The sequence below is a fragment of the Mastomys coucha genome, unplaced genomic scaffold, assembly GCF_008632895.1.
Source record: "Mastomys coucha isolate ucsf_1 unplaced genomic scaffold, UCSF_Mcou_1 pScaffold20, whole genome shotgun sequence".
NCBI classification, from domain to species: domain Eukaryota; kingdom Metazoa; phylum Chordata; class Mammalia; order Rodentia; family Muridae; genus Mastomys; species Mastomys coucha.
Window position 1 is genome coordinate 118,922,545 of NW_022196903.1, and position 11,993 is coordinate 118,934,537.

An 11,993-nucleotide genomic window follows, 5' to 3' on the forward strand; every position below is an offset into this window, starting at 1 on the left:
AAGGAATTAGAGAAAAGACCAATGGAGCTTAGGGGTTTGCAGCCCCTTAGGATGAACAACAACATGAATTTTCTTAGTTTTAACTTAGTCATGAATCTTTCAGTGTTTTTGGTAGTGAAAAATACACCTAATAGGGAAAATGTAAAATCCAATGTGAAGCTCCAGAGCTTCAGAATAGCTATTTTGTGTAGGTTACTGGGATGCACAGACTTTGGACTGGTTTTGCTGTATGATGTTAGTTATTTGCAAGTCCTCAATAACAAAACACTAATATATACTAAGAATTTTTTTCTTTAAGTATTATTTATTTATTTTATGTGTATGAGTACACTGTCACTCTGTTCAGACATAGCAGAAGAAGGCATCAGATCCTATTACAGGTGGTTATGAACCACCTTGTGGTTGCTGGGAATTGAACTCAGGATCCCTGGAAGAGCAGTCAGTGCTCTTAACCATTGAGCCATCTCTCCAGTCCCAAGAAAATTTTTGAAAAGAGCTAGGATTACAGGTGTGGGCTACTATTTCTGGCTTACAAATGGATTTATTGGAATTCCATATTCATATGACCAAGCTAGTTTGGCTAGGGAACAGGACAAGGGTGGCAATCATAGAGAACAGAGTGTCAAAAGGGGATGTTAGGTGGTGAAGGGGGTGTTTGAAGAACACCACATCTGAGAGAAGGTAGAATGAGGAGGAAAAATAGATGTCAGATCCAGAACTTATTGGTCACAGTAATGTGCATGGAGCCTTCATGAAGCTGTCTTTCTGAGTATATAATTAAGGTGATTGGGTTACATTAAAATGAGATACCTTATTCAAATATTAGTGAGTATCTAGGCAACAGTACAGCATATGATCTAGGTATTGCATGTCAAGTAGGGCTAATAAGGTTAAGAATTGTTGATGGAAATATCGACTTAATGTGAATCTTATAAATGAGAGAGAGAGACAGAGACAGGGAGAGACAACGAGACACAGAGACTTACACACAGACTATGCATATGGCAGAGGGGACCAAGATACTTTGGGAATCAGATGCGTCTGTAGCCTATAGTCCAGCTTTGTAATTGCTCTGCAGCAGAAAATGATCTTTATATTGATTTTTTGGCAAATAGCCATGAGAACTTGATGGCCCTTCGGATTCTCAGTCATCATCTACCTCTGGAGATAAATATAGTCACATAAAACTGAGGTCTTGGTCTCCAATCCAACTGTATCAGGGATAAAGGTTCTTAAAATGGCAGTAAGCATTAAGACCTGTCTCTGGCTGCCTATTTGCAATGGGCAAAGAGAGGCAAAGCCACCATTTCTGGAGACATTCTCACCTCGGCTTTTGAACTACTCCAACACGGCTCTCTCTCTTAAACAGTTCCAAGATGTTGGGCATCAGGCATGATTAGTGGCTGTTTGACAAGGTCAGGCGGTCACAATGCACTGGAGGATGAATAGTGTCTCAGTTCCTGGCTCAGCAGGAAGGAAACAGAGCGTTCACAGGGGCAAGGACACACATGGGCACCATCACCCCAACTGGACTGTTTGGAGGTGTTGACCTTGCAGAAGTGGCCATCCTCAATTGGCTCCTGCTATGTGTAAGCGCTTCCATATCCCAAGGCCCTGTGCAAAGCCTTTGAAGAGCCAAGTTCCGCCTTGAGGCTATTCTGGGTAACAGCAGAGGTAGCCCACTTTCCCAGGTGTCAGCTCGCTGATCTTTACCAACTGTTGGATTGACATGGTTCTCATTAGCCCCTAATTGCCCCTACTGTTTTCCTGTACCAACAGCCAGTTTCAGAAGGCTTTTTAAAGCGGCTCAGATGGTCCAAATGTATTGTACATAATTGTTTCAGCATTAATATTACATTCAATCCCAGTGAGGCTATTTAAAAAAAGTTTTTTTTTCTTTTTTTTTTTTTCACAGCACTGTTTGGAGTCAAGAAAGACATTAACTAACTGATTCATTATAGAGCTAACACTTCATCTAAGAAAAAGTCTTTCTTGATGGTGGGTGACCAGCTTCTCAGTGCTGGCTCCTTCCTTCCCTTCAGCAATTGTGTTGTCGTGGGTTGCGGCAGCTCTCACAGTCTCTGGCTACCCTATAGGTGAGGATGGGCAGAGGACAGTGGCAGCTAAGGGAGTCTCTTTCCTCTCTGTCTATGCATTTGAGTTGGTTCAGATGTGAAATGCGCCCTTGAGGATGTACTTGGATGCTCATATCTGGCTGGTGTTTTGGAAGGTTGCCAAACCCCTGACAGTGGGGCAAGAATCTCTGAAGGAACTAGGACACAGAGATTTGAGGTTTATAGCCCTGCCCTACTTCCTGTCCAGTCTCTACTTACTGATGGGACTAGATGTAAAATGTTCCTACTGCTGTCCTTCCCACCATGGTGGACTGACTCCCCTTATACCGTGAGCCACAGTGACTCCCCTCCCTTTCTTACGTGGCTTCTCTCGGATACGATATCACAGTGGTGAGAAGACAAAGTTAGCCTTGGTTTCTCTATCTGTAAATATGAGGGCTTTCCAAGAAATCTAACGGTTCATTAACATATAGATATAGTGCTATAAAAATCTGAAACAGCGCAGATCCCTGCTCCAGCACTGTTCTGCTTCTAGCTGGGCCTCTGTGCAAATCCAGCATCTTTCAAAAATAAGCAGGTGGCATGTGTGTGAACCTTTCCCCATTTCCCCGTTTCTTTAGCATAATAGGAACTGCAGAACCTTGAAGTTATCCATGGGTTTGTCTCATAACAATGAAACATAATTTTAGTTAATGGAACCCTCATTTCTTTAGGTAATGTCCAAATTTAACTCCATCCATGTAATTTTTCATAAAATAGTATTAACATAATTTTAAACTATGTTTAATAAAATATTGACTTTTTAAAAAATCAGTTTCACCTGTTACATGGAGGTCTTCCCCAGTTAACACTGTAATTTTGCTGTTGAAATCTCAGTATAAAACACATCAGAGTCAACTGATTATTGCCAGTAATTACATCTTTTAAAGTTGTGCACCTCTATTGCTAAGAATGCAACTCAATGTGCACTTGCCTGTCGTACACAGAGTTCTTGGGTACTATTCCTAGCACTGCAGAAAAATATATGAACTTCTTTCTTATAAAATAATTCTGTATACATAGACCTGTGTATGAAAGGAAAGGCCCCTTTCACAGTCCCACCCCAGACTTTATCTCCCAGGAGACACCGCTGTGCTCCCCTTTGGGTGTGGAAGCTTCTAGAAATCACATTAACCTATGTAATTTTATTAAATTCTCACGTTGTCCTCCTTTAACCTTGAGTGTGCATGCACACCTGTATACGTGTTTTTCATGCTTCTGGGTCCTTAGTCCGGTGGTACACAGTGTACGGGTGTACACTTTTTCTGATTCAGACTACTGAGATTCAGAGATATGATGGAGCCATGTAGAAGGCAGAGGCACCCTAATGCCCTGTGTCCTGTTTAGATGACCTAGTTGTCTCATGAGTGAAAGTCTGTCTTGGAAGACTCAGAAGCAACGCTTCAAATATAACATTAAAGCTCAAGGACAATAAAGCAGAAATGGAGGAGGGGTGAGTGTCTCCAACTGATATGCCTGATTTTAAAATTTCACTTCCCTTTGGGGACAGTATGGTCACGCTGGGAAACAAAGGCTGCCCTGGGAAGACTGTCAGGTGTTGGGGGTCATGTGATAGGATGGGGATGGACTAGAAAACAACTGCACTTCCCAGGTCTCAGGACATCCTCCACCAGGCAGAGTCTTTCCTGTCTTATGCCATTTACCTGAACGTAATCCTAGAGCAGGTCCCTGTGGCTGCCAGTATCTGGCACCTCTGATGGTCCTTGGCATCATGGGTCTGGAATTTGAGTGCTCTGAAACCTTCTCTGGAAGCCAGGAGGATTGAGAAGGGTTGTTTGTATTCCCTGACTAAAGTTACAAGTCACAGTTTACAAAGGAAAGAATAGTTACTATAGGTCTGTATCCACAAATCCAAAACATGAGGCTCAAAGAAGTCTGAAAGGCTTTGTGTTAATATTACATCACAAGTAGAAAATTAAACACTACAAAACATCACTACATGAATGCAATGATTTAAATGTAGTGTATAAAACTATCTTCACTTTATGTGTGAAAGGGGTATTTCAATCACCAAGGAATTTCACATTTTTGCTTCAGGCCCACCCCTGAGATGCCTTAAATGTAAGCAACTATCCCAAAATAGAAAGAAATTCTGAAATCTGTAATCCTTCTAGTACGCTGTGTTTCAGATAAGGGACACTCAACCTGTACTGGGCGGTAAGGGACACTCAGCCTGTACTGGGTGGTAAGGGACACTCGGCCTGTACTGGGCTGTAAGGGACACTCGGCCTGTACTGGGCGGTAAGGGACACTCAGCCTGTACTGGGCGGTAAGGGACACTCAGCCTGTACTGGGCGGTTTCCCCTGAAGGACCAGGCAGTGTGCTGAATTCTTGGAGTTAGGACATAGCCACATGGGAAGGAGAGCGTAGGCTAACGTGGATGAGAATATTGGGTCTCAGAACACGGAGTAACGTGGGCAATGACTGTGTCCGTCATCTTTTTGTCACTGTAACAAATACCTTCACTGAGCAATTTATAATTTATAAAGAGAAAGTGTTTATTTTGGCACTTGATGTTTCTTTGGGCCTGTGGCGAGGAAACATCCTGGAAGCAGCATGCAGTAGAGGAAGCAAGAGAGAAGAGGAGAAAGAACAAAGGTCTCACAGCCTTCCACACCCCAGTTGACCAAAGGACTTCCAATGAGTCCCCACCACTTTGAGCTTCCACCACTTTCCAACAAAGTGACAGGAGACCAAGACTTTAACACCTGGGCCCTTAGAGAAGACTCAGGAAAGGCCCGGGACCCAAGTGCTGGATGTAGCTTCGGGCAGTCACTTGCTATCTCAAGAACGTGCACGTCCCTCAGCTCTGGACTTAGCAAACAAGCACCACAGATCACTACCACAGCAGCTCCAACACAGAAGCCTATTAGCCACCTGTCTATACTGAAAGCTAATTGTCTCTTTGTTTAGTGTCTTCTAGCTACTTAGAGAAAACAGTTGATAAGCCTGACTTCTTAGGATCAAATTTCAGAGGGAAAAAAAAATATTATGTAACCCGAACTTACATTGGCATGTAAACAACCAATTATGTACCCAGTGGCACAAGCTTACTGGAATCCGTGCTCTTCAAAAGATGAATCATGGTTCATTAGCGGATTATGAAATCACTTCAGTGGGCCACAAACAGCCTTTGGAAGGATGGGACAGACTAGAGTGGAATGGAGGGTAGGTTAGGGTAAGTTAGAGCAAAAATATCAATTTATCACATATAGTAAAGTTTACATTCTGTGTAAAGTAAGTTGTTATTATTACTGCAGGTCAGGGAGTCACTTTAGGAAGGAATGTGGACAGATGTGTGTCAAGTCCCTTACCATTCTTTTCTCTGGTGTGACTTTCCCTTCAATGGAGCCGCCCTTCACTCCTCTGAAGAGAGTTGTTCTCAGGTTGATCTCTGGACAGATCTCTGCCAAGCCCCTCCCCTCCCACCACCCCAGATCCTCCATCAGACAAATGCGCCTGTTAGATTCAAAACATGTTTTGGACACCAGGGGAGGGCAGAGCAACAGTCCTAAAAACTGTGGTAAGTTAGTAGCCGAGTTGGAAGCTGAATTCGATTATTTATGGATTCTTTTCAGACTGGAAGGGGAGGAGTGCGCAGTGACTCTCATACCAAGCTCACTGAGCAGCTGTTCCTCTCACAGCTAGTGCTAGGAAAGAGGGGAAATGGGCTTTCCTTGTAGCCAAGGGACTGGGCTATGCCTGGGGAGGGAGGTCCCCCCTAAGCCATAGCAGGGTGGTACCTTACTCTAGCATTGGAAAGGAGCAGACCCTGTATTTGCATACAGCAGAAAAATGGGCAAATCTAAAAAGGCTTTTCTCCATTCCCATGACATCCTATTCATTTGACTCATGTTTTCACTTTCCCTTGCTGTCTCCATGTCTCTGTTTCTGTCTCCTCTGTCTCTCTTCTCTCTGTCTCTCTGTCTCTCTCTGTCTCTCTCTCTGTCTCTCTCTCTCTCTCTCCCTCTCCCTCTTCTTTCTCCCTCCTCCTGTCTCTCTCCCTTTCTCTACTACCAAGCAGTCTGAGTCGCTTTCTGTGTTCCTGTCCTAGCCATGGATGATCTGAATGAATAACTTGGTGCTCTGTGGTGCTCTGCTGGGCTGCATGCAGTTAGCTCTGCTTTTCAGCCAGATGTCAAATCCAGCTTGCGACAGCTGCAATCAGCTGTTGGAAGTTGGGGAGCCAGGCAGTGAGGTGGGAGCTCCTGGCTTCTGGCCAAGCCCTAGTGGAAAGATCAGTGTCTGTCGTACAGCGTCTTTCTGTTGCTGACTCCATTGCTCCAGTGTTCTCTTTGTGTATACATCTTTTTCTTCTACCTCAGATGTTCTATCCTCCTTGTACCTATTCCTTGGAAACTGGAAGCCATTGTGCTGATACACAGACCTTTTACAATATTAGTTTCTTTGTTACAAGGGAAAGGACCCTCCATTTATGACCCCACCTTCAACTTCAGCTATACACAGATGAGGTGATCTGTGTTAATGAGGAAGAGCTTGGATCCCATTAGACTTATAACCTCACTTTCCTCTGCTTCTTACTGGCCTTGAATCTCAGGCCATATACTTGAATTCTGAGTCCACCAGATTCCTTCCATGCATGCTATATGGGATGCCTGCTTGAGTGTTTTGAGATTAAAAGAGAAACATACAGAAAAGTCTTTTCTTTTGCCCAGGGCTATATACATGCTATGTGTCCTGTCCTGTGTATGATGACTCTCCTTGGGCAGAGTCTCTTACTCTGCCTTCCTTAGCAGACACACACACACACACACACACACACACACACACGCATGCACACACATGCATGCACACTACTGGGTAGTCTGATACCATCCCAACTCTTTTTCCACCCTAAGGGTTGTCATTGAAAAATTTGTAATTCCATCAAGAGAGTGAGTCTGGGAATGGTCACAGTGCTGCTACGAACCCTTGTCATTTTTCCAGGATTAGAAAATGAGTTCTCTGGGGCATGAGTCATTGCAGAATAGGGGCAGGGTCCGGAATCAGAGATAGGAAACAAAACATGCCATTTCTCTGTGTGCCTGAGAAGGCATTGATAAAGCATACAGAGAAGTCATGAAGATGATTCACGAGAAAGACCATTGACCGAGTGTGGTTCTTTATGACCCTCCCCCCAGTTCATCCAACCTTCTGCTGGGGCTGCACTGGCTTTCCTTTGGCTTCAGTGGTACAGCTGGAAATCCTGGCTACCTTCAAAGCTGTGGCCTGAGGAGGATCCTGAGGTGACCTGCTAGTGCCCATGTCTTCCTGGGATCCAGAAACTGCTACATAGCACCTGATGAAGCATCTGCGAGCTCCTATCAGATAACAGGAGCCATGAAGGCCACATGGACCTTGGTCACTATCCCTCTGTGGGCTCCCCTGAGAACTACATCCTGATACCAGGGGAAGCTTTAGGAGGTGTTGGGGAGAGAGAACAGGAAAAATACATCTCTCAATTAACTTTTGTGGACTTGGATTATTTTTTTTTTTATTCCATAGACAATTGTTGGTTAGGCTATGAATTTCCGCTGTCTCCTGTTTCCCAAGTGTAACAGCCAAGAGCTCAACTGTTGTTCGAATCTTGAGATTTTATCCATAGAAGTATTTGCTTCTCTTCTGTCTATACACAATCTACTATTTATTTATTTATTTATTTATTTATTTATTTATTACTATTTATCCTAATTTTACCTATTTAATTATTTACCTATTTAATCATGTGTGTGCAGAGATGTATGTATGTGTGTGTAGCTGAGTGTGTATATGTGTATGTACATATGTGCATATAAATATGGAGGCCAGAAACCAAACTCAGGTTGTTCCTCAGGAGGAGGCCAGAAACCAAACTCAGGTTGTTCCTTAGGATGTATCCATCTTAGGTTTTAGAGATAGCATCTTTCAGTGGGACCTAGGGCTTATCAATTAGTCTAGGCTACTTGGCAAACATGTCCCAGGAATCTACCTGTCTTTCCATCACTGGGATGACAATCACATGCCATCACTCCACTGATCCACCATCTCCCTGATCTCTGTCACCACTCAGTCTGAACACCCTATCTTTCTTTGGGCAGGTTTAAAGATTATCGAGAGCCACCATGGGCACCAAACCCATATGAGTTTTCCAAGCAGTACTGGTCTGTTCTGTCTGCCCGTCTCGCCTTTGTTATCATCTTCCAGGTGAGTTATTCAGGTGGAGACCAACCAATTAGAATGCAGGCTTCCCAGGTGAAGACTCCCATAGCTCCCTGCCTGTCCCTCATAGTCAGATGCTTAAGGTACTCTTAGTATCTGGGTGTTTATGTGTGGCTCTGAAACCTCTGTGGGACACCCAAACTAAGGGCACTGAAGTCCTTTGTAACAAATGACATCACATTCTCATATAGCCCACCAATATCTTCTCATATACTTTAAATCATTGCCAGAGGACATGATAACCAATGAAATGCAAATTCAATATGGACAGACAGGTCTAAGAAATATTGACAAGCACAGCATATACATTTGTCTGCTGGTGTGGTTTTGTTCTCTGTTATTTTCAATCCATGGTTGGTTGAATCTGAGCATGGCAGGCAATGGATACAGAGGCCCACTTGTGCTCTGTGACATAGGGAACTTCACATGGGGCAGGCAGCAATAACTGTAAAGCAGGAGGAGTCCCCAGAGAGAGCTTCTTTCAATGGGTGGACTTGGCTGAAAGATAATAAACTCCAGAGTAAAGTTATCGAACAGATGTAGAGTAAGTTGCAAAATGGGGATACTTGCCCATTTAAACTGGAGAAGAAGAAAAGAAAGTGGAGAACCACTGAAACCAGAGTCTCAGCACTGGGACAGACAAACAGCACATCCCTTCTGTCAGCCTGAGAAAGGGCTCAAGTTCAGAAACTTTCCTGCTGAGCTCTTGGGTCTCCCTTTGTTAGCATTGTTCACCATGGAGACATCTGGCTAGAGGGGTCTGCAGAGTCATCTAGCCACCCCTGGAATGAATAGCAAACTCGAGCTGGGTGATTCCTATCTTTGACAATAGCCACAGCTCCAATTGCATCGCGGAGATTCTCTGAGCTCTAGGGCCTCCAATTCCCACTCAGGGTCTTGATGATCTTTGAGCAGAGGCCAGAGCACAAAGCCAGATCCTTTTCTCTTCAGCTCCCTTGGCTTTTGTATTCCCTAAAGGCAGGTCTCTGGGGGGCTCTAAGGTATCCTGCCCCTCAGACTCCAGCCCAGGATGTGGAAAAGCCCACCAGCTAATCTTTCACCCACAGAAGACACTATTCTTCCCCTGTAGAGATGGAATGATATGTTCAACAAATTGCCTAGACATCCTCCTGTGCCCCCCCCCCGCCCCCTGCCTGCACTCATCTCCTCACTTGCCCATATGTCACATGTCACAGGTCACACACATCGGTGGTAGCTAGAGGAAAAACCTAAATACCTGGGAGCCTCTGAAAGCAGTTTTTCCCAAAGGCTTCTCTTGAGTTCCCAGGAGCAAGATGCAAAGTTCAAGACCTGTGACCGCCTTGGTTTCCTAGAGGGGAAAGAGAAGACGCACAAGCATATACTTCCCAGACAGAAAATGATCACAAGTTGAGGAATGTGCTAGGTGAATGTGTAGGAAGATAGACTTGATAGATGAGCAAGAATCAGAATATGTTAACTTGAGTTGGTCCATAAGCTGATATTCACCACTCAGTGAGAAACTGCTCCCAGGAAAGACTTTTCTTGCCTACCTGTGTATCCCAGAGATGGGCTCAGGACAAAGCCTCATGCAAGTGTATACAAAAGCCTGGGATCAACCAAAGAGAACTGGATACAGAGAGTCTTTGGTGTCCACAGAATGAGGAGACTGAATTGTAGGGAGTAGGAATAAAGGCAGATCAGTGGAAACATTTAAGCTCCTAACCTGGTATTGAGGACAGAAGAGGAAATGAATAGGGCAGTTGTCCCAAAGGCAATCCTATAGAGGCCACTGTGTTATGTGGATACTTCCTTGGAGGCCCCAGTCTAGAGCAAGTCTAAAAGTGTGAGGACCCAGGACATGTGAGGACTCTATGGTTGGTGCAACAGTGTACTGCATGGCTTCCTGAAAGGAAGACACATGAGGTGGCTGCCACTCATGTCTTGCCATTGCCAGTATTTGATGTGTATTAAGTCATCAGTACTCCCAGCTGCTCCAGGGGGATAGATTGAAGTTGTAGTAATTTTACTAATGGGATGCCATTACCAGTGAGGGCACAGAGAGTCATTTTGGCTCATTGGTAAATTCAGCCAGTGAGTTGCCTAACACCTTGTTCTGTTCTTGTCCTTCCTTTGTCATCAAGTCTTCAATACCAGAGTAGTCCCTCTGAAGGGGTCAAGGTGGACATTGGTGAGCTAGTGTCCACTTATGACCACATATATCACACTACCAAGCCAAGGATCACCATTAGTGTCTCTTCCTTGTCTTGGCAGAATCTAGTGATGTTCCTGAGTGTCCTCGTGGACTGGATGATCCCGGATATTCCCACAGACATCAGTGACCAGATCAAGAAAGAGAAGAGCTTGTTGGTAGACTTCTTTTTGAAGGAGGAGCATGAGAAGGTCAAGCTGGCTGATGAACCCACCCAGAGGAGCCAGGGAGGTGGGGATAGGAGCAGGAGGAGCCGTGCAGCCAGCTCTGCACCATCAGGCCGAAGCCAGTCAGGCAGCGCAGCATCCTCAGGGTCCCAGCACACCAATGTATGAGCCGTTGGCAGCAGAGGAGGGCATGTTATGGCAAAGCACATGCATACACCATATGTTCCTATAACACAGTGGCACCTCTTCTGCTGGGAACTAGCTTATGGGTGTCTCCAAATGGAAGTTACAGAAAGGGAAATAGAGTGAGCGAGTACAGGAGGGAAGGGAACCACATGGCTTCTCAGAAACTAGAAGCCTGAGTTTCTTTTAGGTTGACTTTTGAGTTGTGTCCAGTTGGTACCCCATGGGGGTTGCTTCACCATAGAACTCTCTGGGGTCCTTTCTTGTGCTTCACCATCACTTTAGGTGAAAGGAGTACAGTGAGGGTCCCATCCATCCTAGCATCCAATTTAACTGATCACTACCCCATTCCCATTGTCACCCTGAAATAACCTCTCGGAGACACTTGTGACTGGGGCCACTACAAGACTGGGCAGATTCAAATAAAGTTATAGGACTGTTTTCTGTGGCCATTGGACCTCATGGTAAGGAAGAAAGGTCCTGTCCAGATTTGTCTGCAGCTCATATGACAAGGATGCATATAATGCAACTAACCGCCGTTTTATGCAAGTTCAGATTTAAAATAAAATAAATGGAGTCTTTTTTAAAAAAAAAACCACATCTCTTGTCTTTGATGCTATTTCTTCTCCCCCCCTAATACTTTCCTTTTTCTTCTGCTTCCCTCCCTTTCTTCCTTTCTCAAGTTCTGTTCTCATAAAGCAGATAATAGAAGAGAGAATGTTTCTGTCTGGCAGAGCTTACATTCTGGGGACAGGTGATGAACCAACTGTTGATTAGTAATTTTAGATAATGGTAAATACAATGGAGAAATGCTAGGTAGAACAGAGTAAACAGGACGTGCAGGACACAGCAAGTGAGGGTGCACATAGAGCTTACCCATGGGGTTGGTCAGAAAGAATGTAAACAATGGAAATTAACAGGGGATGATAACTTAGCTTTTCTTTTATTAAGGCAAAAGGGAGCAGTCAAGCCAAAAAAGGGGCATTATAAAGAGGAGTAGGGGCTCTATTTTATATTCATTATAGAGTAGCAAGAGGTATATATTGAAATGCTAACACAGTCAACTGGTAGTTGTTCTCTAGGACTCTATGGGGAGATTTTTATGAAGAATTGGATAG

At 44.3% G+C, this 11,993-nt stretch overlaps 1 protein-coding gene across 5 annotated transcripts in view; it reads left to right on the forward strand.

Moving 5' to 3' along the window:
- Ano2 (anoctamin 2) overlaps positions 1–11,470 on the forward strand; it is a 328,395-nt gene extending 316,925 nt beyond the window's left edge. For 4 of the 5 annotated variants that reach the window (XM_031383474.1, XM_031383476.1, XM_031383473.1 and 1 more), the window contains 2 exons: positions 8,214–8,319; positions 10,588–11,470. In XM_031383474.1, coding sequence (XP_031239334.1) covers positions 8,214–8,319; positions 10,588–10,860 — 379 coding nt within the window. In that variant the 3' untranslated portion in view covers positions 10,861–11,470. Of the gene's footprint in view, positions 1–8,213; positions 8,320–10,587 lie in introns of those variants that run through there. The other variant, XM_031383478.1, reaches the window with a different exon arrangement.
- Positions 11,471–11,993: the final 523 nt, after the last annotated feature.